General features: G+C 34.3%; 1 protein-coding gene across 4 annotated transcripts in view; it reads right to left on the bottom strand.

Annotated features, from left to right (window-relative positions):
* LOC149798644 (FERM, ARHGEF and pleckstrin domain-containing protein 2-like) overlaps positions 1-23234 on the bottom strand; it is a 290202-nt gene that overhangs the window by 21385 nt on the left and 245583 nt on the right. For all 4 annotated transcript variants that reach the window (XR_016421008.1, XM_089957482.1, XM_089957479.1 and 1 more), the window contains 11 exons: positions 22828-23104; positions 20631-20720; positions 15600-15730; positions 11674-11758; positions 11006-11192; positions 9310-9360; positions 8542-8600; positions 6609-6680; positions 4251-4319; positions 1777-1866; positions 1204-1289 (listed from right to left, as the gene is read on the bottom strand). Coding sequence is in view for 3 of the 4 variants with exons in the window: in XM_089957482.1 (XP_089813608.1) it covers positions 1204-1289; positions 1777-1866; positions 4251-4319; positions 6609-6680; positions 8542-8600; positions 9310-9360; positions 11006-11192; positions 11674-11758; positions 15600-15730; positions 20631-20720; positions 22828-23104 (1197 nt within the window). In the remaining variant the exon portion in view is untranslated. The remainder of the gene's footprint in view (positions 1-1203; positions 1290-1776; positions 1867-4250; positions 4320-6608; positions 6681-8541; positions 8601-9309; positions 9361-11005; positions 11193-11673; positions 11759-15599; positions 15731-20630; positions 20721-22827; positions 23105-23234) is intronic.

The following is a 23234-nucleotide window of genomic DNA, read 5'->3' on the forward strand; positions in this document are numbered from 1 at the left end:
AAGTCATGTCACTCATGTATATACTTTTTCACCACAGAAACTTTAACCAAACACTAAAAACAACTGTATATACTCACTTCGATTGCAGATCAGGGTTTGTTTTGTTTTTTATTCTACTGATTACTTTTAACAAACTGCATAGACCCAGATCTGCTGATGCATTATGGGATTTCGATATATGGGTCTGAAATGGACTGACTTATAGGTGTGTAAATATAGTACCTGCCACGTCCAAACATTTCCTGATGATGTAGATACATGTTTTATAGATAATAACATAGAAAGTAATGTAATGATTATTCAGTATATTTTTAACTGCTTTTAAGAAAAAGGATTCAATAACTAAAGGAGAATTCTCAACTAACTTGGTTTAGAATGACAGGAATTTAATTGAAAAACTAAATGGCTTGTAATCTATGCTCTGACTGATGAGTGGTTTTGGATGAGCAAAGGTTAGTATTTGCTAAGTTTGCACATAATTTTACTTTCATGCATAACATTAAAGTGAGTTTCACCAAAATAGATCCAATAATTTTGCTTCTGATTTTGAAAAGTACATTCCAGATGTGAAATAAAATGATATTTTAAGAAATGTACTCTGATAACTGCAGGAACAAGGATAGTTTCTCCTGTCAACACTGCAAACTGGGCTTCAGTTCACAGTTCCAGCAAGTGGTGCTTTGCTTTCAGGTTCCACCTTAGTGGTTTTTTCTTTCAGGTTCCACCTTAGTGGTGCTTTGCTTTCAGATTCCACTTTAGTGGTGCTTTGCTTTCAGGTTCCACCTTAGAGACCACACAATATTAGTATCTGAGTAATTCCTATACGTTGTTAGTATAATCCACACAACAACAAAAAAACCTAGCTACAAATTTAAACTTTAATTTTTTCTTAAAAACCTAGTTACACTAATCTGCATGTTTTATTTAAATACCTTGCAGCCAGAAGAATAAACAAGCATTATTAATCTACACATTTTTTTATTCCTTTAACTTGCTGCCTCAAGAACACACCAGCAGTATCAATCTTTATGTTTTATTCCATTACCTTGCTGCCACAAGAACACACTAGCAGTATTAATCTGTTTTATTCCATTACCTTGCTGCCACAAGAACACACTAGCAGTATTAATCTGTTTTATTCCATTACCTTGCTGCCACAAGAACACACTAGCAGTATTAATCCATATGTTTTATTTCCATTACCTTGCTGCCACAAGAATACATTTATTGCCTCCATATATAGCAAAACTATTGGCAACTGCCATCTTTGCATGGTCCGATTCCTCCACCTGTAGATATAAAGAAATATACTATGGTATGTAAAGCAAAACAATATCAAACAAAAAGAATTACTGTACATGATACTAATTTTTATCATACTGTATAGTTAACATGACATCTAAAAAAAAGTGCCATTTTATATATGTGATATGCATTATTTCAAAACATCACAAGGTACATGCAGAACTTGTAAAAAAGACGACAAAAATATACGATGCAGTTTGTTGAAATATGGTATAAATCACATCAGTTATCTGCTTCTAATAAGGGTTGTCAGAATCTGCATTAGCTACAATGTGAAATTAACATCTTCGAGTAAGATCTGGAGAAAATATATACTGTATATGGATATTAAATTTGCTCCTTTGGAAAAATTAATATGCTTAATTTGGAAACTGTGCTATTTTCCAATTGTATTTTTCCATTCATCTGGTTAAAAGTCTGGCAATGTGCGACCAGGTTGCACAAATTACAAAAACAAATGAGGTCACTCACAATCATTCCACGCAGTGGAAGCTGCCCATGAACCTTAAACTGCAACAGGGGCGTGGCAGTTCTACTGGTATAGACTAGCATATCGGAGAACTGAAACAAAAACGACAAATTATCATAAATTCTAGTGCTGTTCATCCAGCATAATAATTCCCCACCAAAACTGTCAGATTAATCTAAAAAATCCAAAATACTGTTATGATCTTACATACTTTATAATATCTCTTTATTTTAACTGCAAGAAACCAATTTAAATCTCATACAATTGAATTTGGATGGAAGATCTAATGAAACCACTCGTAATCAACAGCACTGCAAGTCCTTCTGGGTTCTTTAAGTAAGGTGAATGCAAATACAGAATGTAAATGTTAGCCATTTATAAGGTTGAAATTCAACATAACACCTTAAGAATCTTGTAAGGCTATGAGGGGAAAGCATTGTTTTTAACATGAAGGTTAAGTGATCTGCATTCATGAGGTTTCTACTTGGTTCTCCATTTCCCTTCATCTCAAAGAATACAGTATGCTAACATTCAAGCCATGCAGAACATGGTATCAATTATTATACAAATACTGACCTTTTGATTCCATGAATATTAAGTTTTATGAACCAGAAAACTGCATACTTTCCCATTTAAGGCAGCAGTCAACTTCAATTTCACAAAAAAGAGGCTTATAATTGTTTTATTACATGATTCAGTGCAAAAAAATTAAGCATGACATGTTTTAGAATAGTGAAAATGTCACTTCTGTTATTTGATGCCACTAAATTATATCAAGGAATCAAGTATATGTCACTATGGTGCAATGTGGTGATCTACTGCAACTCATGTGATTTCATGTTAACCAGTGAAAACACATTTCTAACAATCTTTGACAGAAATCAAAAAAGAAACATGAGGCCCAAGCAGACCTGACATGGCTCACCTGAGTAGTCAACATCTCAAACTGTGAATGCAAATTCACATATTATGAATCCTACTCAAGACTTGTTCAGTTGCCAAGACATTAGATTCAAGACCAGAAAATCACAGGTTCGATTCCCATCATCTGATTAGCCTCAGCCCATATTAATATGCATGGATGACACATATAACTCATTTGAAATCTTAATGATGCAAGTTTACATACCAAATCTGATCAGAAATATGGTCTCTCTTGTGTTCACAAGCTCAGTCAATCAGATGCAACATCACCTCAATTCTGTGAATGTTGCTCAAAGTCGAACACACCAAGGTCTTAAATGTTATAAGCTTACACCAAGATCTTAAATGTTATAAGCTTACACCAAGATCTTAAATGTTATAAGCTTACACCAACATCTTAAATATTATAAGTTTACACCAACATCTTAAATATTATAAGCTTACACCAACATCTTAAATGTTATACACCTAAATAACAAATTCTGATCCAAATCTGATCAGAAATGTGGCCTCTAGAATGTTCACAAGTTCAGCCTATTAGATGCAATATCACATCATTAGTACATGTGATTTTGTTCATAACTGAACTCATCTGAGATGCTGAAGCTACATGCTAAATCCAATCAAAAACTGAGTCAATCAGATGCAAGAAAACCTCATCACCAGCAAGTGCTAACAGAGTTAAAAATTCAAATGTCTTCATGCCAGGATGAATTCTGACAAATTTGGCCCAATTCTGCGAAAATTTCCATTTTAGATAAAGTTGTTTAAAAAAATATTTTCTTCTCTTTTTCGCAAAGGTGGCCATATCTATTTTTAGAAAAATCTCATTCACATTCATTAGTGTCGTGATGTCGTATCATAAAAATCATGTCACACAGTCACACCTAGACACAACACACTGTGTAATATCATAAAAATCATGTCACACAGTCACACCTAGACACAACACATTGTGTAATACTATACAGCCACATCAGCCAAATAAATAGTATCTCAAATTCATGGTCATTACACATGAAACATGAAGCCCTTAATGTCACTGGATAACTAGAATCTCAAACTCATTTTCATTTTAACATGAAATAGTTGATGCTTGCTACATAATAAGATGTGAGGTGAATATAACACGAAGTTCAGCTGATTTGGTCTAATGGTTTGTAAAACTTCATATTATTAATCAAAACAAAGGTCTATAAATGTTTTATTATATGATTTAGAGGGAGAAAAAAAACCAATATACTTCAGAAATTGTACATATGCCATTATAATTGAATCATGCTAGGAACTTAACGTTATGACATCAAACAAAAGGCAGCAATAACTTGCCATTTGACATGCTGAAATAAAACATCACTTGATGCTGTGTAATTCCATGAAAATCCATCTCTCATGGAAATCTTGAAATAACATAAAAAGTTGATAGATGTTTGTGGCTATTATTCAACTTATTCCAATATTCTATTAGTACAATCAACATAAAATTGTTTGGGTTAAACTTGTTCACGTTTGATTTTATGTACAATGAAAAACATTCTCTGATTTTACGTACAAGAAAAAACATTCTCTGCTGATACCCTTTTCTTGAGAACTTCTGCAAACAACCTTCTCTGATAAACTCCTGAAAAAGAATGAAAGACCATAAAAATACTTCCAACCTAAAGATATGATTATAACAAAACTGACAAAACTGTTCAAGTTTGATGCAATGATTGTACCTTGCAAAAATCAATGCAGCTTTTAACTGACCAACACCTATCTTAAAGCCAAATGCAAAGGCAGTTGGCCAAGAAATCAGGGTTAGCAAGATGTTTGCCAACACTGAAAGCTTTCTTACTTTTAGCAACATCAGATGGAGATCAAAATCATTTGTGCCAACATTGAAAGCTTTCTTACTTTTAGCAACATCTGATGACAGATCAAAATCATTTGTGCCAACACTGAAAGCTTTCTTAATTTTAGCAACATCTGATGACAGATCAAAATCATTTGTGCCAACTTGAAAGGCCTTAATGCCAGACTGCTTTCTGTCAAATTCAGATTCTACCAACAGTATTAAAGATGTCATTTGCAATTCTTATTAGGAACACAACCATATTTAATGTAGTCAGCATCACTGTAAAAACTTGTAAACCTCCATGCCAGGATGTTCTCTTGATTAGTCTAATTCTCAAGAGTCATGTTTGAGAAGTTGAATGAAGGTTTTTCTATTTTTAGTAACTGTGGCCATATTTGTTGTTGGATCAAATAATTTGTAAAAAAATATATAAAAGGCCTTCTTGCCTGGATACTTCCTCTAAAATTGGTCTAATTGTGTTCTGTGGTTTCTGAGAAAAAGTCATTAAAAGCTTTGTCTAGTTTTAGTAATGGTGGCTTGAAAGGCTTTTGTGTCAGGATGCCTTCTGTTAAGCTGAGTCAAATTTTCTTCAGAGTTTAAAAAGAAGTCACTGAAAGTTTTTACTTTTTATTTTTAATAATGTTGGCTTAATCTGAATGTTGATAGATTGGTGGAGTATGAAAAATCTGAGGGTATGAAAACTTATATACAATATGTTATTTGGTTTGCAATCAGGGTCAAACTTGTATACAACATGTTATTTGGTTTGCTATCAGGGTCAAACTTGTATACAATATGTTATTTGGTTTGCAATCGGGGTCAAACTTGTATACAATATGTTATTTGGTTTGCAATCAGGGTCAAACTTGTATACACTATGTTATCTGGTTTGCAATCAGGGTCAAACTTGTATACAACATGTTATTTGGTTTGCAATCAGGGTCAAACTTGTATACAAAATGTTATTTGGTTTGCAATCGGGGTCAAACTTGTATACAATATGTTATTTGGTTTCCAGTCAGGGTCAAACTGGTATACAATATGTTTTTTGTTTTCCAATCAGGGTACAACATGCATACAATATGTTATTTTGGTTTCCAATCAGGGTACCACATGTATATGTTATTTGGTTTCCAATCAGGGTAAAACTTGTATACAATATGTTATTTGGTTTGCAATCAGGGTCAAACTTGTATACACTATGTTATCTGGTTTGCAATCAGGGTCAAACTTGTATACAACATGTTATTTGGTTTGCAATCAGGGTCAAACTTGTATACAAAATGTTATTTGGTTTGCAATCGGGGTCAAACTTGTATACAATATGTTATTTGGTTTCCAGTCAGGGTCAAACTGGTATACAATATGTTTTTTGTTTTCCAATCAGGGTACAACATGCATACAATATGTTATTTTGGTTTCCAATCAGGGTACCACATGTATATGTTATTTGGTTTCCAATCAGGGTAAAACATGTATACAATATGTTATCTGGTTTCCAATCAGGGTAAACATACACAATATGTCAGAACTGCCAACCCTAACAAGACCTTCTCAGTAAGGCAGTTGATTGTAGTCCATAAGCTAGACTAGTTTTCAGTAAGATGTAACAATATATCATATACTGCTTTTGTCAGGTTATGTTGTCTGTCATTGTTGGCATCTACATAAAGTTAGTTTTTTGCAACCCCTTAACTTTTGTGTTTGTATGTGTGTGTGTACATGCACACACATTTATATGTTTGTGTGTGTGTACTGGGTCATAAGACAGTAACAAAAGCCACATCATGTTCCAAATTACAGTATAATTGATACCCAAATACAAATAGCAGCTCCAGATCTCAGCTGTCACATGATGTGCTGAAAAATTATTTCTACAGAAATTAGGGACTAAACCGCAGATCTAATGTGCTAGCACAGTGTCTCTTTGTAAATCTATAACCAGTGTATTCGGGTCAACTATTATGTCTCTGTAACTCTATCTTACATGGTAGCCCATCTCTTACCCTGTCAGGATGTACCAGTAACTAAATCTCCCTATAACTCTTTCTTAGATTGTAGCCCACGTCTTACCCTGTCAGGATGCACCAGTGTATCCAGGCCAACTAAATCTCTCTGCAGTTCTATCAGCTTCTGAAGATTTTCCTGCAATCAATCAATAAATCAATCCATCAGCCAAGTCATCTTTTAAAAACAATGCTATATACTAATATTTTACTTCACAATTTTTAAAAAAATGTTTGTAATAATGTAATATCTGTTGCACTGCTACTGAAATATGACATTAAAAATAAATGAAATCAAATCACCCAACTGATAAATCTTTATGAAGCCATTTTAGATTTAAGATCTATTGTGCCGTGCCATGAATAATAATAGCATAAGTGAAAAGCACCCCAAGGTGGTCTGGTTTCATTTCTGAATTTCTTGTTACTTACAGCATATTATACCATGTAATTATAGAATACTGTATATATCCTTCCTTACTAAAATAATAATGCAATAATTATGACAACTGAACGATGAAAAAGAAAATGTCATATAACTTCAATTTTCCCAAAATATAATAAATATAAGTGTATAACGAAAGGCATGATCATTATATCAACAGTCAGCAAGTAAACAATATACTGACAGCGCACAGATTTTTTATATATCTTGTAAATCATTACTGACATCTCTGAAATTTCAGTCATTATGGTGAATCTGGGACATTATCATAAATTCTGCAACAAGAAGGCCTGGGACTGCATGCTAATAACATCAGTGTGAAACTTGTGACTTTAACCCCAGACCCAATAGGGGAGAATTGATTGTCACTGTTTCACAATGATTAATCCAAAATATAAACAAAATCCTAAGGAAATGACAAAAATGTAACCCACTTTCAGGAAACTTTCTATGACTAATCTTGACACAAAATCAAAGGGGCAAGATTGCACATCCAAAAAAATGAACCATCTTAGTTTCATAATGATTCCTCTCGTTTATGAAGAAAAACCATCAAGAGGTTTAGGAAATATAAGCAAATGAACAACCATGCCCAGAACATTAATGCATATTTTCTCAGATTGTTACCTCAAGCCCAAAGTGAAATGGCAAGTGCACAAATCACTAAATGAATTGCCTTACCTTGATGACAAGTCATCCAATATAAACAAAATGCATCAAATGAATTTAGGAATTATAAGCAAATGAAAACAAGTTAAGCAAACCTTAGTACAAATTTTCTATGCCTGTGACCTTTACCCAAAGGTCAAAGGGTCAAGGTTACATGACACTGAATGAGTTGTCCTAACTTCATAATGATTCATCCCAAGTTTTAAGAAAATCCAACATAGGGTTTCAGAAATATCAGCAAACTGAATTTTTAAAAACAAGTCTTAATGCAAAATCTTCTATGACTGTGACCTTAACAACAGGTTATAGGAGTGACCTGACCTTGATTAAAGGTTATAGGGGTGACCAAGCATGTAATACAGTGAATTTAGTTTAGCTTCATATTGTTTATGCCATGTATGATGAGAATATATCAGGGGTTTAGGAAATATAAGTAAATTAAAAATCTGTGTTCAAAACCTTAATGTACATTTTCTGTTACCTTGAGCTAAAGGTCAAAGAAATAAGTGTGCATATCACAGATTGAATTGCCTTAGCTTTGTGATGATTCAAAATTGTAACTAATTTCAATGCCCCCATCACTGCAGTAAGAAAAGTCATTGCAAAAAATGCCTTGCTTCTGACTAATGTCAAAAATATCGAATTTGAAGTATGGCTTCTGACCTGAACAAACAAAGCATTCAATTACATTCAAATCCGCTCAAGTGACCAACTGCACAAAAACCTTTTCAGATGCTCATGTGCAGTGTAAATAATAGGCTTGACTGTATGTGGTCGTCAAGAAGACATTTCTGACTGTGAAATCTGATGGAAATCCACTATGAATGGATCCCATTTGCCACCATCACAATGTATATAACACATTTGTTACTTCATATATACTTACCAAACTCTTTCTTTGGTCTCTGAATGTTTGTGTCAAGTCTGAAAGCTTGGTTAAACATGCTGAAAAAATAATTAATACTAATTATTTTCTGATTCCTTAGGTTATTTCCAAGAGGAAATAAATTGAAACTCACAATCTTCCTCAAGACAATTTCAAACCCTTCAGTTTTTAAAAGAAAATAATGTTATTGTAATATGCAAGGCTGCCTTACATTGCATACATTATGTGGAGAAATATAATCGGATCAATGAACTTACCTATGTTATATCAGGATGTCTTTTATATTAGGGTTCATGTTATATCAAGGTTGGTGTTGTCCAGGACCCTGTTATATCATGGTTTGTATTATATCAGAGACTGTAATACATCAGGGTTTGTGTTATACCTGGAATTTTGTTACATCTGGGTTTGTATTATATCAGGACCATGTTATATCAGGGTCTGTATTATATCAGGGTTTGTATTATATGAAGGACCATGTAATACTGAGGTGCTTTATTTTGAGCAACCATTGTTTTCTATAGATCTGAAAACTGCACTTTTCTTGATCTGTGCTAAATGCAAAGATTAAGTAGCCTGGTTTGGTAGATTAGTTTGGAGTGTTTCAAATAATTTAAATTGTGCAAATGTTTCCTAACTTCAATAGCAATGGAAATATGACATGATTATTGGACAGAAAACAGGATTATTGGTCAAACAACAGGATTACTGGAGAGACAACAGGATTATTGGTCAGACAATAGCCCACTAATAGATTGTACAACTTACACTTGCAGTCATTATAGTCTGGGTGAGTTGGTGCATAGTGTTTGGTTATTCCTGAAAAAAGAAAGAAAAAAGAATGAAAAGAAGACAGAGGATTCCACTTTAATCAATACACCTTAAGATAATTAATAATATTTATCTGGTTTTACAAAAGAACGTTGCAGAAGCTCAGTAGGCAGAGTGTAAGATTTGTATACCAAGGGTTGTGGGTAAAATACCTGCCCTGGTAAGACCAGGTACTTGCCTCAGCATGTCCTTGGGAAAGGTACTTAGCTCCCATAGCCGCAGCACAATACAGCCTATAATGTGTTAAAAGTACCATTAAAACCATCCAACAACAACCACTTCTAATCTGTACCCAGGTGCAAACAGTACAGACCTAGATCTACTGTTGCATAGTGTGCACATAAATCAGGGTCTATGCTGTTTGTATTAGATGTAAGTCACACACAAACACACACACATACGAGTGGTTAACTTCTATATGGTTTTTTGAGTATTTATCACAACACTACAAAATAATGAATAGTGTTTAATGGGATGATTCCCTGACCCATACCACCCTAACCATGGGGAAAATAAAAGTTATACTCTCTACAGAGTTTTTGATGCCAAGCTTACTTTACTGAATTACATACAAACAAGACTATGACCATGTTATACTTCAAGTTGGGACTGACAGCTTCTCCTTGTTTAAGAGGTGAATGAGTGTGAACTCCAAATAGTGTCTTTGGTAATTTTTCATTCATTTCTTAATCAGAAATGATATGGGTATCCTTACTAATTTTAATAAGGAAACAATTCTGATAATAAAGGAAACAGTAAAGAAGTATTATCGTTAATTTTTAATCAAAATTCAGTGGCATTAGTTGTGTTGAAAATTTAAGTAAAATTTCAACTCAGTTTCACAAAATTAAACTACACTGTATCATGGGTAATTCTTTTTTTGAGTATTTTTTTGTGTGAAAAATATTTTTGTCTACTTAAATCTGTATACTTGATGAGTCCTACTGTTCATACAGATGAATATTTATTGTTAACCATTTTGCTGTCTTTTTAAAAGTAAGCACATAATCCAAAATTTTTTTTTCACTCTTCTTATTTCAGTCAATACAAAACATTAGCAAAACTAAACACCAATATTTAAGAACCTATTTCTGCAATAGTCTGCAAATTTTTCATTTAACTATTTTAAAAAACAAGTCTTGCATGGACACATATTGTTGTGAAAGATGTGCCTCAAATTTAAGACAATGATCAATACAAGTGTATGTTTTGAATTTTTAACATAGCTTTAAAAAAAATTCAGTCATATTGCTATGTCTGCAGTGTGACAGTTTATAGTGATGTCTAGCACTGGGGCATCATGCCGCAGAAATGTAGCATGATGTCCCACCCAGTCACATTATCCTGACACTAGGCCGACCAGTCCTAACACTAACCTCTTAATGCTGAGTGCCAAGTGAGGCAGCTGTTGTCACCATTTTTATAAGTCTTTGGTATGACTCGGCTGCGGTTTGAACTTGTGACCTCCCACACTGGAATGGCTGATAATTACAAGTAAATGTTACATTTTTAAAATAATATTACAATGGCTGCTATTTTATGCAACAATGTAAGTAGTTTCTGAATCTGCTGTGTTCTTCAGTTTGCAGAAAAGTATTTAAGGTTTCCTCTGGGAAATGAAAACAATCCTTACTTTCCAATAATAGCTTGAGATGCAACAGCCGCTGGCAGGGTTTGAGAAGGAAGGTGTTCAATGGGAGATAGCAAACTTTCTTGGTTTCAAAATCCTTGTAGATTTGTTCAAACTCTTTGTTGTTCTTAAGGGCTTGCTCCAACTCCAAAAGAATATCTTCTTGTCTTTCAAAGTAATTCATATAATGCTGGAAATAAATGAATAATTACTGTCATGGTTGTAAAAAGTACTTTTATCAGATTCACATTCCAGAAGTTATAACAAACCCTGTCTTCTTATTTTCCCTGATGATGCTCATTATTAAACCCTTTGCAATCTTGATGACATAACCAGATTGTTCCAATTTTGATCCGAATATTCATTCTGCAACCTTGAAGGTGTCAGAAAATTCTACCACGCAAATACCAGATTAAGCAACAAGCATCTCCCATAATAAAAGTGGCCCGCAATAAGCCTACATAACAAGTTTAATCAAAATACATTGAGAAATTACAGTTAGAGGCTTGCAGGTTAAAATCCTGACCAGACAAGTCCAAGTCTTCTGTCATGGCATGTCTATTGGTAAGGAACTTCTTAATCTTATTGCTGTAGATAGTCTTTAATGTACTTATATTAAATGTTAATCATCAGAAAAAATTATTCCTTTTATAATGATAAAAATATCTTACCTCAAGAACCCTAAGGAAACTGCTGACCATGATATCCCCTATTTTCTGGTAATCCCCATTCAAGTGGGCATTAGACTTCCCCTCCCTGGAAGCAAAAACTACAATAAAATATGCATGCTTCAACTGCAGGAGAAAATCTACCTATTAGAATTTTAAAAAACCAAACAAAACAATCCCTCCCCCCCCCCCGAAAAAAAAAATACTCTTGAAAATTCAATTAAATGGTGTGTGAAAATTTAATCAGGTCATCTTCACATGCCAGCCATTTTTTTCTAACATTAGATTGTTTCAAATAATTTGGTCTAAACAGTATTATCATAATAAAAAGTACAAAAAATAGGTCATCAAGAGATACAAAAGATTAAGCAAAAAGCATAAGTTTACTTTGACCTTTCTCCTCATTAGCAATTATCTTTACCTGGATGATTCCAAGTCAGAAATGAAAGAAATAAAGTGATAAATGCCAAATCTGATAATAGCTAATGCAATACATTTCAAGAAAATTGTGTATACAGTATTGTAACAGTATCAGATAGTAATTAACTGGCACTGACAGCAGAAACACACTGCTACATTCTAACAAATAAGATACAGAAATGGTGCAGAAAGAAAGGGGTAAGTAAATTTTAGGTTAGATAATGTGGGGTGCATACAAATAAGCATCAAGCATTGTACCAGAAAAATGTGAAAAGACACAAAGATACAAGATAAATACCTTATTTCCTATTATGAATTTTTAAGAACGTGCTGAATATTTCCTCATTTGCCTTAAGTGATTACAAGCTGTTGCTATGGTGTGGACACACTATAACATGATGGTTTGGGTTCAGCAAACATAAGACAGGACCATGCTATGTACCGAACTGTGCTATAACCAACCAAGTCAGTTAGCTGAAGAAAATTATTGATGCATGCAAAAAAAGGGCGAGGGAATAAAAGCAGGTGCAAATATGTTCTTCAATGGCACAGTTACAGTGTTAAATTAATGCATAATAAAAAATCAACTTGTTATATATTAAACCAGTATATAAAACAGTTGCTGTTTAATATTTATTTTTATGTATAGTTGTGTACATGCACTCACCAGTTTTATCCATAACAGCAATTTCCTCAATTATGTGCATAATGAAGCATAATTTCCATAATATAATAAAAATGTTTTGCTTGGTCCATTAAAATCCATTTAATTTCTTGCTAAAACATTCACCCAAATTTATGAAATGGGTGTTTCTTTCGACATCTTTACTGGATGTGTCCAAAGGGTCTGATTTCTAATAGTAAAATTTATAATTCAAACACTGAGTTTTTAAAATGAAACATGTCATTAGGCTTGAATAGTACATGTACTTCCAGCTGAAATAGGTCCAAGGTATTGACCTAGTAATGCTCTTGCAACAGGATTCAACAGGTGTGTGTACATGTAAATTGCCTGAACCCAGTTTGGGGGTAAACTACTCAACTGTATGGCTTAGAAGAGTTCCTTAAAATATAACAAATCATGCTCTGAAGAACAGTACAAAAATAAAACAAACCCAGTATTCACTGACACACTAATTTTACAACTATGACTTCACTTCACTGCAGAGCAGCAAGGGGCAGAATGTTTGATTATATTAGCAGACCTGTCAACCCTAACAAGACCTTCTCAGCAAGGCAGTCAATTTTTTCCTCTGTTGGACCAGTTTTCAGTAAAAGTGTAACAAAATATGTACTGCTATTGTCAAGCTGGAAAACATGCATTTAAAAGTCCAGAAATGTGATTCAAGATTGATGCAGCGATGGTAAACATTGTGTTCAACTCAAATGTTTGTAAAGTTAACTTGAACCTTAATTACCTACTGTAGTTTCACAAACTGCATTTTCAAACCCGATGGAGATCAACAGCTTCTTGATATCGCTCAATCTGATGCAATCCTTTAAAAAAAATCACCATGGCAACAGCAATAATCTTCCCACCATGTGACCTACTCAAATCAACATATGATTTCCACTAAACCCAATTGTTGCCCTTTATGACTTTTCCCCTAAGAATCGGAATAGTCCCTTTACTATTCTGTACAATTAAAACTTTTTTTAAAGAGGTTTATTGTCACTTTCGTACCAAAATGTTGCTTGTTGGATGCCACCTTAAAAAAAAAAAAGCAACAGCATGATCATTCAGACATTTTGCATCACAAAATACACACGGCTGAAAGTGTCTGCAGTACTCTGGTAAGGTCAGTCTGGTTCCCTGACCAAATCATCTGAATCTAATAGGAAACCCAGATCCGAATCAAACACGGACAAGCCAGTATCTGGATTTTACCACAAACAAACGCATCTCCATAATTTGTGCTTTTATTCCACGAGTTCATATTTTAAGTGTCATTTCCATAATACAGCAAAATCATAAATGCTGGCAGGTCTGTACTGGCCATTCTCTCCACCCCTATAACTTAAATGGTCTTGTTCCAACCAGTGATGACACTAGAAAGACAGTTTCTTGTGTATATGTGAATGATTTGAAGCTATAAAATAAAAATGGTCAAGATGATATGGGGTGGGAGTTGTTTTACATTTGTGTGGCAATGACCAAAACTGCTGACAATTTGGTCCATAAACTCGTTTCAATTGGTATCTATAATGGATGAGGATCAATTATCTATCGTTTCCCCATAAAATGGTAAGTAAATTAACTGATTTATACAATTGGTTAAGAAGCTTGACTCTAGAACACTAAATCTTGAAGCTAGTTTCATTTGTTTAAATCAAAAACTTAATCCTGCCCAGGGCTTCAAGCATCTTGTTTCTGTATCGTATTATCATTTGTAAATACTCATTAACACTCTGACACCTATTTGCTTGAACAACTACAGCAAAATTACTTGCTAAGGAACAACATGATGGTTGATAACATCACAAAGATACATTCCCATGTTGATGACTTTCTCATTTGTTTTTGGCTTTATTTTATACATCATTGACTCGTGATTTTAACAACCTTTAGTAGCAAGATTAACAATGATGATTACCAATTACTGACATTATTTGATTATAAATTGGGATGAGAATCTTTTCTTTTTTTAAAGCAAAAATTTTGCATAGATTGTATTGAATAAAAAGGGAAAAGACTTACTGAGTTTTATTCTTCATAGTTCAATAATAATAAGATTAACACAATCAGCTTTTTAATGTGCTGGCTTTTTTCAAAACTAAGCTAAGATGAAAAGGCCGCCATCGACTACTAATACATATGAAACAAATATTGACATAGAAACTAATGCAATCAAAAGAAAATTTTGTCTTTAAGAATGTGTCACATCTTACCAAATTCTTAAATCAAACTTTGTCTTTTTTATGGTATAAAACTTTGCACTTCTTCAAGAAATTGGTGAAATTATTGATATCTCATAAATCATACTACGATCACATTATATCAGAATTCATAAACGATCTCTTCCCCAAAAATGATAATTAACTTTTTGCACATTAGTTTTCATACTTTGAAAAAAAGAAATTAATTTTTTCACAAAAGAAGAAATATAAAAAATGTTGTGTTATATACAAATTCATGCAATAATAGAGCGTGCTATAGTGAGGTTACATTATTAGTAATGAAGATATGTCAATATTTTGGGACAATGTAGATTATATATGGTTCCTGATAACCTGTTTGGTACACTCTAAAAGGCAATGTTTTGTGTTTCAAGTTGTTTCAGAAATAATCATGCTTAATGATAATTTGAACCAACCCGATTTTTGTCTACAAAAGTCTTTAAAACATTCTAAACAGTGAAAAAAATTTTTCAATAAAATTGCATTTGAATTTAGTATCATCATGTATGTGTGGTTAGAAACACATCCAGTACATTTAATTAGCTTGATCAAGATGTGTAACTGTTTTAATGAGCGGATGAGAAAAGATTTTATCCTTAAATAACTCATACCACATGGACAGCCTTTGCTCCACTTCCTTAAGAAAGCCACAGTGAAACTCATAGATAGGATCAATAGTTTTGAACAGGTTCTCCAAATAATCTGGCACACTTTCATCAGTTGAAACTGCCAGTCGAAACCACTGGAATAAAACAAAAAGGATTGCACTGAAAATACAATGATAATAAACACTAACAAGCAAAAAACTCTTTAGTATGCCACTAAAATTTCAGTCTTTCTTTGTACACAAGAAATCATTTTCTCTAATTTATGAAATATAATGTGTAAAGTTATCACATTTGGGTAGTGATTGTATAAAAAAAGGACCCAGCAATGAAAAGGACTGCAAAACATCTACAAGATAGTCCATTTGAAACTCGTGATGGATCTTCTCTAAAAGCATCGAACAGTAGTGTATTATGTTGTCCGAATTTTGCTTATATTTGTGTACTGCACTGCATAATGCTTGTGAGTAAATAATAATAAATATTAACATCAGACCTTTACTCTGACACTTTGCAACTCTGACAAATTATCAAATGAAAGGATTTTATTCTAAGTGAGTGTGGTTCATTTGCTTTTGCATGAGAGTGGGTGAGCCCATTTTTATGCTCACTGATAAATATACCATACTTAAGCCAAAGTCAAAACACAATAAAATAGAAAATGGAAATATTGCCTTTCCCATACCCCCGACATACCATATTCTTTCAATTTCAAAGATATATATTTGGCATTAAATTATTCCAATAGCTGTATCCATACGTACTCCAGTTAACTGAAATCCCTAGAATGATCTTATTTGTCACCTTTTCCATTAACATGGTGTACTGTGATGGGGTCTACATTCCTACAACACACACAAAAAAGGATGGCCAATACTGTACTGATATGATATCCACTGTTATGCCTATATATATTATTTGTTATTTTAATTATTATTGATTGTAGGGTCATTTAGTGGATAACATATTAATTACTAATTTTCTTTATGATTGTGGGTTTGTACTTTACGATGAGGTCATTTTAGTCAACACATTACAGTTTCAAAATAGTGAGATGTACTCTTGTTGAAGTAAACCTAAGACTTGACTTCAGGTCATGGGTTTTCTTGAAAAACCAGGCTCACCTAATTCCAGATTGCCAATCTGCTTAAGGGGGCCCTGAGTGGCCGAGTGGTCTAAAGTGCTCTCAGTTACGGATCACTGCCATCTCACCTTTGTCTGCGTGGGTTCGAGTCTAGGATTCGGCCAATGTGGGTATGTGAGAAAGCTTGCCAGTAGCTTCTCGTGGGTCGGTGGTTCTTCCTCCTCCACTAATACTGGCTGCCACGCATAGCCCATTGTGTGCTGAAAAATGGCGTTAAACCCCACAACAACCAATCTGCTTAAGTACTTGATCTTGTTTATGAGTTGAAATGATCAAGAATGAATATTGATTTCTGTATTACATCTTATTTGTTTTTACAGAAGTGATGATTCACTGAAAATTAGTTATTCCTAGCATAAATATCAGTTGTAGTAGAATAATTTAGTTGTGATCATTTGCGAGGATTTACTTAATTTATTCATTGGAATTGCAAAAAGTGCTCAGACTTTAGGATATAGTAGCTGTTTTGGAATTACAGTGAATTCATTTAAAGACATTTTGGATTATATCATTGTGATACATCAAGACTATTTGCACATCAGCAAAATATAGTGAACATCATTCTGAATACCAATGAATCTCATTTGTATTACTTGGTACTTCTACTCTTTTTAGGATTTCATTCACCATACAGTAAGTTAGGGGTCCCAAACGCATCCCGTGAAGTTATTTCCTGTGGCCCACAACAACACCCGAAATCTGTACAATAATTAATAATGCACATTTTTTCTTCACTGCTGTGGTCCTTGGGATAATGTACTAACCCTCATGTGGCCCTTGTGGTGATTTAAGTTTGAGACCCCTGCATTACTGGGACAAAAATTACATTTTGAACTGTACAAAACTTGTCGGTTTTCGCTCATTTATGTTACTTAGTTTAAAACCACCGAGTCCTAATACTACATTCCCACCAAAAAAGGATGGCTAATACCCTTTGTCAATCAGTGCATGTATGCTTTATTTTACACCACCTATTGTATTTAAAGTGGAAACCTTGCGCTTAAAAGATATGATCATATGACAAGATGACTTCGCTCGCGTTTTACATATTCATATATATATATATAAAATCAAGTCACATGGAACATACCTGAGAAATATTCAAGCTAGTTATTTAAGTGTTGATTGTTTTCACTAATATTCAGCCAATCAGATAAAGCATTATATTTTCGGATTGGGACACTGAGTAGTATGGCTGAAGAGCATCAGTGTGTCTTTAATTTCTATTACTGAATGAGTAAGTGTACAGATTCATGATAATTTCTTGTACAGAGATTGACTATGACACTGTTGTGTGAGACACACAGGAGTCACTAAAGTTGGTTGGAATGGCCAGCATTGATCCCGCTTGTAATGTGTCATCTTTAGTTTCAAATTAAAATATTTATTCAAGAAAACATCTTCACATCTAATTCAAATCAATGCTATATCTGGGGATTCAGCAGAAAGCTGGAAGCTTATTAAAAACTGTCTCTCCTATTGCAAAGAAGTTCTAAAAATATTTGTCTATCATTGATTACATACAAATATAAATACATGATCGATTTAAGTATATGTAATTAGTGCTGATATCATATTATAATGAGAAAAGATGGAATACACAGGTCTTTGTATTAATCTGAGTTTTCATAATTTTATGAAGGCCTGCACTGTCATAAAAATGCCCATATTAGTTTCATCAGTGTACCGTATATATTCACTTATAAGGGAGATCCAAATGTATTTGGGTCAGTGCAGCTTGTAAGGAGTAACCACTGGAACAAACAAAAAAGACCCTATCTCCCTTTGAACAGCATTGTCTGCAGATGAACATGACTTGTAAGCAAGAATATACTGTACATGGAACTTGACTTGTAAGCATGAATATACTGTACATGGAACTTGACTTGTAAGCAAGAATATCCTGTACATGGAACTTAACTTGTAAGCAAGAATATACTGTACATGGAACTTGACTTGTAAGCAAGAATATACGGTACATGGAACTGCAAAATAATAATATCTTAATTGGAACTGCAAAATAATAATATCTTAGTTGTAAATTGCAAGTAAATCCTCCCACTTTATAACAAAGTTTGTGGGAGCCATAGAATGATTGACCCATACAAGTAAGGTCACCTTATACTGAGGTATGTTCAAACATGACAATGAAGTTTATGGGAACCATAACATGACACAAAAAAGGTCACCTTGTACCCAGGTATGTTCAAACACGAAGATGAAGTTTATGTAAAGTACAGAATGACCCATAGAAGGTCACCTTGTATCCAGCTATGTTCAAACATGAAGATGAAGTTTATGTGAAGTACAGACTGACCCATATAAGGTCACCTTGTATCCAGCTATGTTCAAACATGAAGATAAAGTTTATGTGAAGTACAGACTGACCCATATAAGGTCACCTTGTATCCAGCTACGTTCAAACATGAAGATGAAGTTTATGTGAAGCACAGACCGTCCCATAGAAGGTCACCTTGTATCCAGCTATGTTCAAACATGAAGATGAAATTTATGTGAAGTACAGACTGACCCATAGAAGGTCACCTTGTATCCAGCTACGTTCAAACATGAAGATGAAGTTTATGTGAAGTACAGACTGACCCATAGAAGGTCACCTTGTATCCAGCTACGTTCAAACATGAAGATGAAGTTTATGTGATGTACAGACTGACCCACAGAAGGTCACCTTGTATCCAGCTATGTTCAAACATGACGAAGTTTATGCGAGTCATGGACTGACCCATACAAGTAAGGTCATCTTATACTGAGATACGTTCAAACATGGCATTGTCAAATTGGAGCAAAAGATTTCCCATTAAGAATTCTTCAGAATACCATGTCTTGTCAGCTCCACAACATCATAATCCAAAAAACAGTATCACAAATAGTGCACGAAACACCCATCTCTTAACTTTTTCCCTGTAAATGACCTTGACCTTTAGCTAGGGATTTGAGTAATGTATGACAAGATGTGGACCATAAAGTTTCATAAAAACATCAAAAGCATAAAGGTTTTGTGCCTGGATTAATGTTAGAGATATCCCATTACCAATATACTAGTTAAAAGGGAGTGGCCTACAATTCAAAGATGTTAAATGTCACAGCAAAACAATGGATGGCATATTCACATTCTTATAACTGTATGGCGTGTGAGTAGATCTGAAGAAGAAGGATATATGGAAAACAATGAAAAGAGAAACCTAATTGATATTCAGGAAGATCTTCAATTTCCGAGCGATGAAGCAAAACAGAGTTGGGACAGATTAAAGATTATCACAACCAATATCAATCTGAAAAAGCGTCAACGGATGTAGTTTAGAACGGACTAAATAATAATGGTTTAAATAAACATTGAGTCTGAATGAAATTGATGTCATCTGCTATTATCAGAAAAAATATGAAGTGGTGTATGGAAACGAGACATTTCTAAGTTGAAATACATTGGAATAAAGTTTCATTTTCCAAAGAAACCCTGGCTATAATCACTGGTGAAAGCTGTAAATGTTGGAGTCCCAGCGATAAAGCTTACAGACACGAGTGGCAATGACTACATGGAAATGATGTCAGGGTAGCTTTTGGGGCTGCATCTTGCTTCAAGGAGTCATTACTTTGGTCAAATCTATGTTCTTTCATTTAGGTACCATATGACCATGATTTTTTTAATACCTTCTTTTCATAACCTTTCATTCCATGAAAATCACCAATTTTCGTACTTAAATTTTTGTACAAAAAAAAATTTCTCCCACTTTCTCTCACTGAAAGTTTTACTTAAGGATTTGCTAAAAACTAAACTGATACCTTTACCTGTAACTATCGATGCCCAAAATATCAATGAAAAATTGATAAAAGAAAGCACTGCAAGCATGATATTAATTCATACTGAGCATGGTTACCTTGGTGATGACCTCTAGATCCTTCCTGTATGTCCTTTCAGTCATCAGGAGCTCTTTTGCTATAAAATAGGCTCGGTCTACTGGATACCTCTGTCAAAGGAAAATCAATGATCTTGATTTGAATGTCACTCAAGTCTTGTTCACAGTACCCATTAGTTAAAAGAAATTTCTCCATTTGTATTCCATGTCCACCATCATTACACTTAAAATGTGTATTGTAAAATAAAAGACAAGTATTTAATCTAATAGAGCAGAAATTAAGACACCAAGTAGACTACATTTAAAGAGTCTGAAATTTAAACAATATACCAAAACCCTGATATTCCTATGTGAAGATCACAAGTTTACATAAAAAATATCCACTAATGGGAAGTAACTCATACTACATCATATTCCTTGGGAATTATTTCCAAATAATGAGAAATGCAGTCTGGCCTGAAGATCTTAAAATTTAAGCTTGATTTGATGACCAGGTTTTAACTTTAAACAATCAAAAGTGGATTTACAAAAGAAATGCTCTTTCTGATTGGCTGACATAAAATCTCATGCTTAGGGGTCATGTTCTGGTAACCTCTGAATTAGCCAATGTAAATGCAGCTTTAAGAAACCTGAAAGTGAATCAAAGTGTTTGGCACACACTGATGCTCTTCAGCCATACTACTCAGTCCACCAAATGAGAAAATATAAGACTTTATCTGACTGGCTGATAAAATTAGTGATTATCATAATAACATAGGTCACCAGAACATGATCCTTAAGTGGTTGCTGTCAGATCTTCATGCAGGACACTGGAGATCTGATTTTAATCAGATTGATACAATCAAGTACTAAGCTACTGACTTGTCCAAGATCCATTCAAAATGTGCAATAATGTTTCAACAAATAACTGATTGTTAACTTTTGAAACGAATAACTCTAATTCTGTTTTAATACTGAATGATAAAATAATGGATAAGATTCCATTTTAAGCACTCTTGTTTTCACTAACTGTAACTGGTTGAAATGAAGAATTAATCCTGTACAGAAATTTCTCACGGATTCCATATGTAGGTTTAATGTTTTGTTTTATATATTGAGGTTAGTCATGTGGATACCCTAAAATAGACTACATTATTTGTAAGCGGTGGGAACAATTGCCAGTGTTGTTGTGCTGTAATAGCACCAGACATTGCTTACTCACATTAAATTGACAGCGTTGATGTGCTATGATGGCACCAGACACTGCTTACTCACATTAAATTGCCAGTGTTGATGTGCTATGATGGCACCAGGCACTGCTTACTCACATTAAATTGCCAGCGTTGTTGTGCTATGTTGGTACCAGGCACTGTTTACTCACATTAAATTGCCAACTGCTGTTTTACCTGTTACTATGTTGAATCAAGCTATGACTAATCTGTACAGCTAAAACACAAGTGGGAATAGACCTTGCAATCCAAATAGACCTTGCAATCCAAACAGGCCTTGCAATCCAAATAGACCTTGCAATCCAAACAGACCTTGCAACAAACAGACCTTGCAATCCAAATAGACCTTGCAACCCAAACTGACCTTGCAATCCAAATAGACCTTGCAATCCAGACAGACCTTGCAATCCAAATAGACCTTGCAACAAACAGACCTTGCAACAAATAGACCTGCAACCCAAACAGACCTTGCAATCCAAACAGACGTTGCAAAAAATAGACCTTGCAATCCAAACAGACCTTGCAACAAATAAACCTTGCAATCCAAACAGACCTTGCAATACAAACAGACCTTGCAATCCAAACAGACCATGCAATCCAAATAGATCTTGCAACAAACAGACATTGCAATCCAAACAGACCTTGCAACAAATATACCTTGCAACAAACAGACCTTGCAACAAATATACCTTGCAAGAAACAGACCTTGCAATCCAAACAGACCTTGCAATCTAAATAGACCTTGCAACAAACAGACCTTGCAATCCAAATAGATCTTGCAATCCAAACAGAGCTTGCAACCCAAATGTATTGCATGATTATGGGAAATGTGTTTCAAATACAACATGCCTGGTGGCTCCAAGGCAGAAATTTTCTGAGTGGATTTGTCCCTTTGAATATATTTGCTACTTATCAACTGCTGTTCATCTGAAGTACATCTGATTCTGAAAGTTCACTGTGGACACTGCTTGGGACCCTACACAATCTTTACCCCAAGATCAAATACTGACCTTGACCTTTTTCTTGTTATCATCTTCCGACTCTGAGGACCTTGAGTTGGATATCGTGCTGATATTGCTGCTGATCCCAATGGTCTGGGTGTGCTGCGGTGTAGACCCTCTGCTGTCCCTCGTAAAACTAAGGTCTTCTGAGAGAGGTGGAGGTGGAGGAGGAGGCAGAGTGGTCTCTATGATAGGGGGAGGAGGCAAATATGGTGGCTGGTCTTCCAACTCATATCTATCTGAGGCACTTTTGGATGTGTCTGCTGCACTGAAGCTTCTGTTTCCACTGCAACCAGTAACAAAGAAAAAAAGTTGTATTTACTCATGTTTCAAGTATTGACAACTCATGGGACTGTGACCTTGACATGATAAAAAGAATCAGAATAATTTATGGCAGTAACTTACATTTTTGGCCT

This window comes from Sinohyriopsis cumingii, chromosome 5 (assembly GCF_028554795.1).
Source record: "Sinohyriopsis cumingii isolate HCF-2022 chromosome 5, ASM2855479v2, whole genome shotgun sequence".
NCBI lineage: Eukaryota > Metazoa > Mollusca > Bivalvia > Unionida > Unionidae > Sinohyriopsis > Sinohyriopsis cumingii.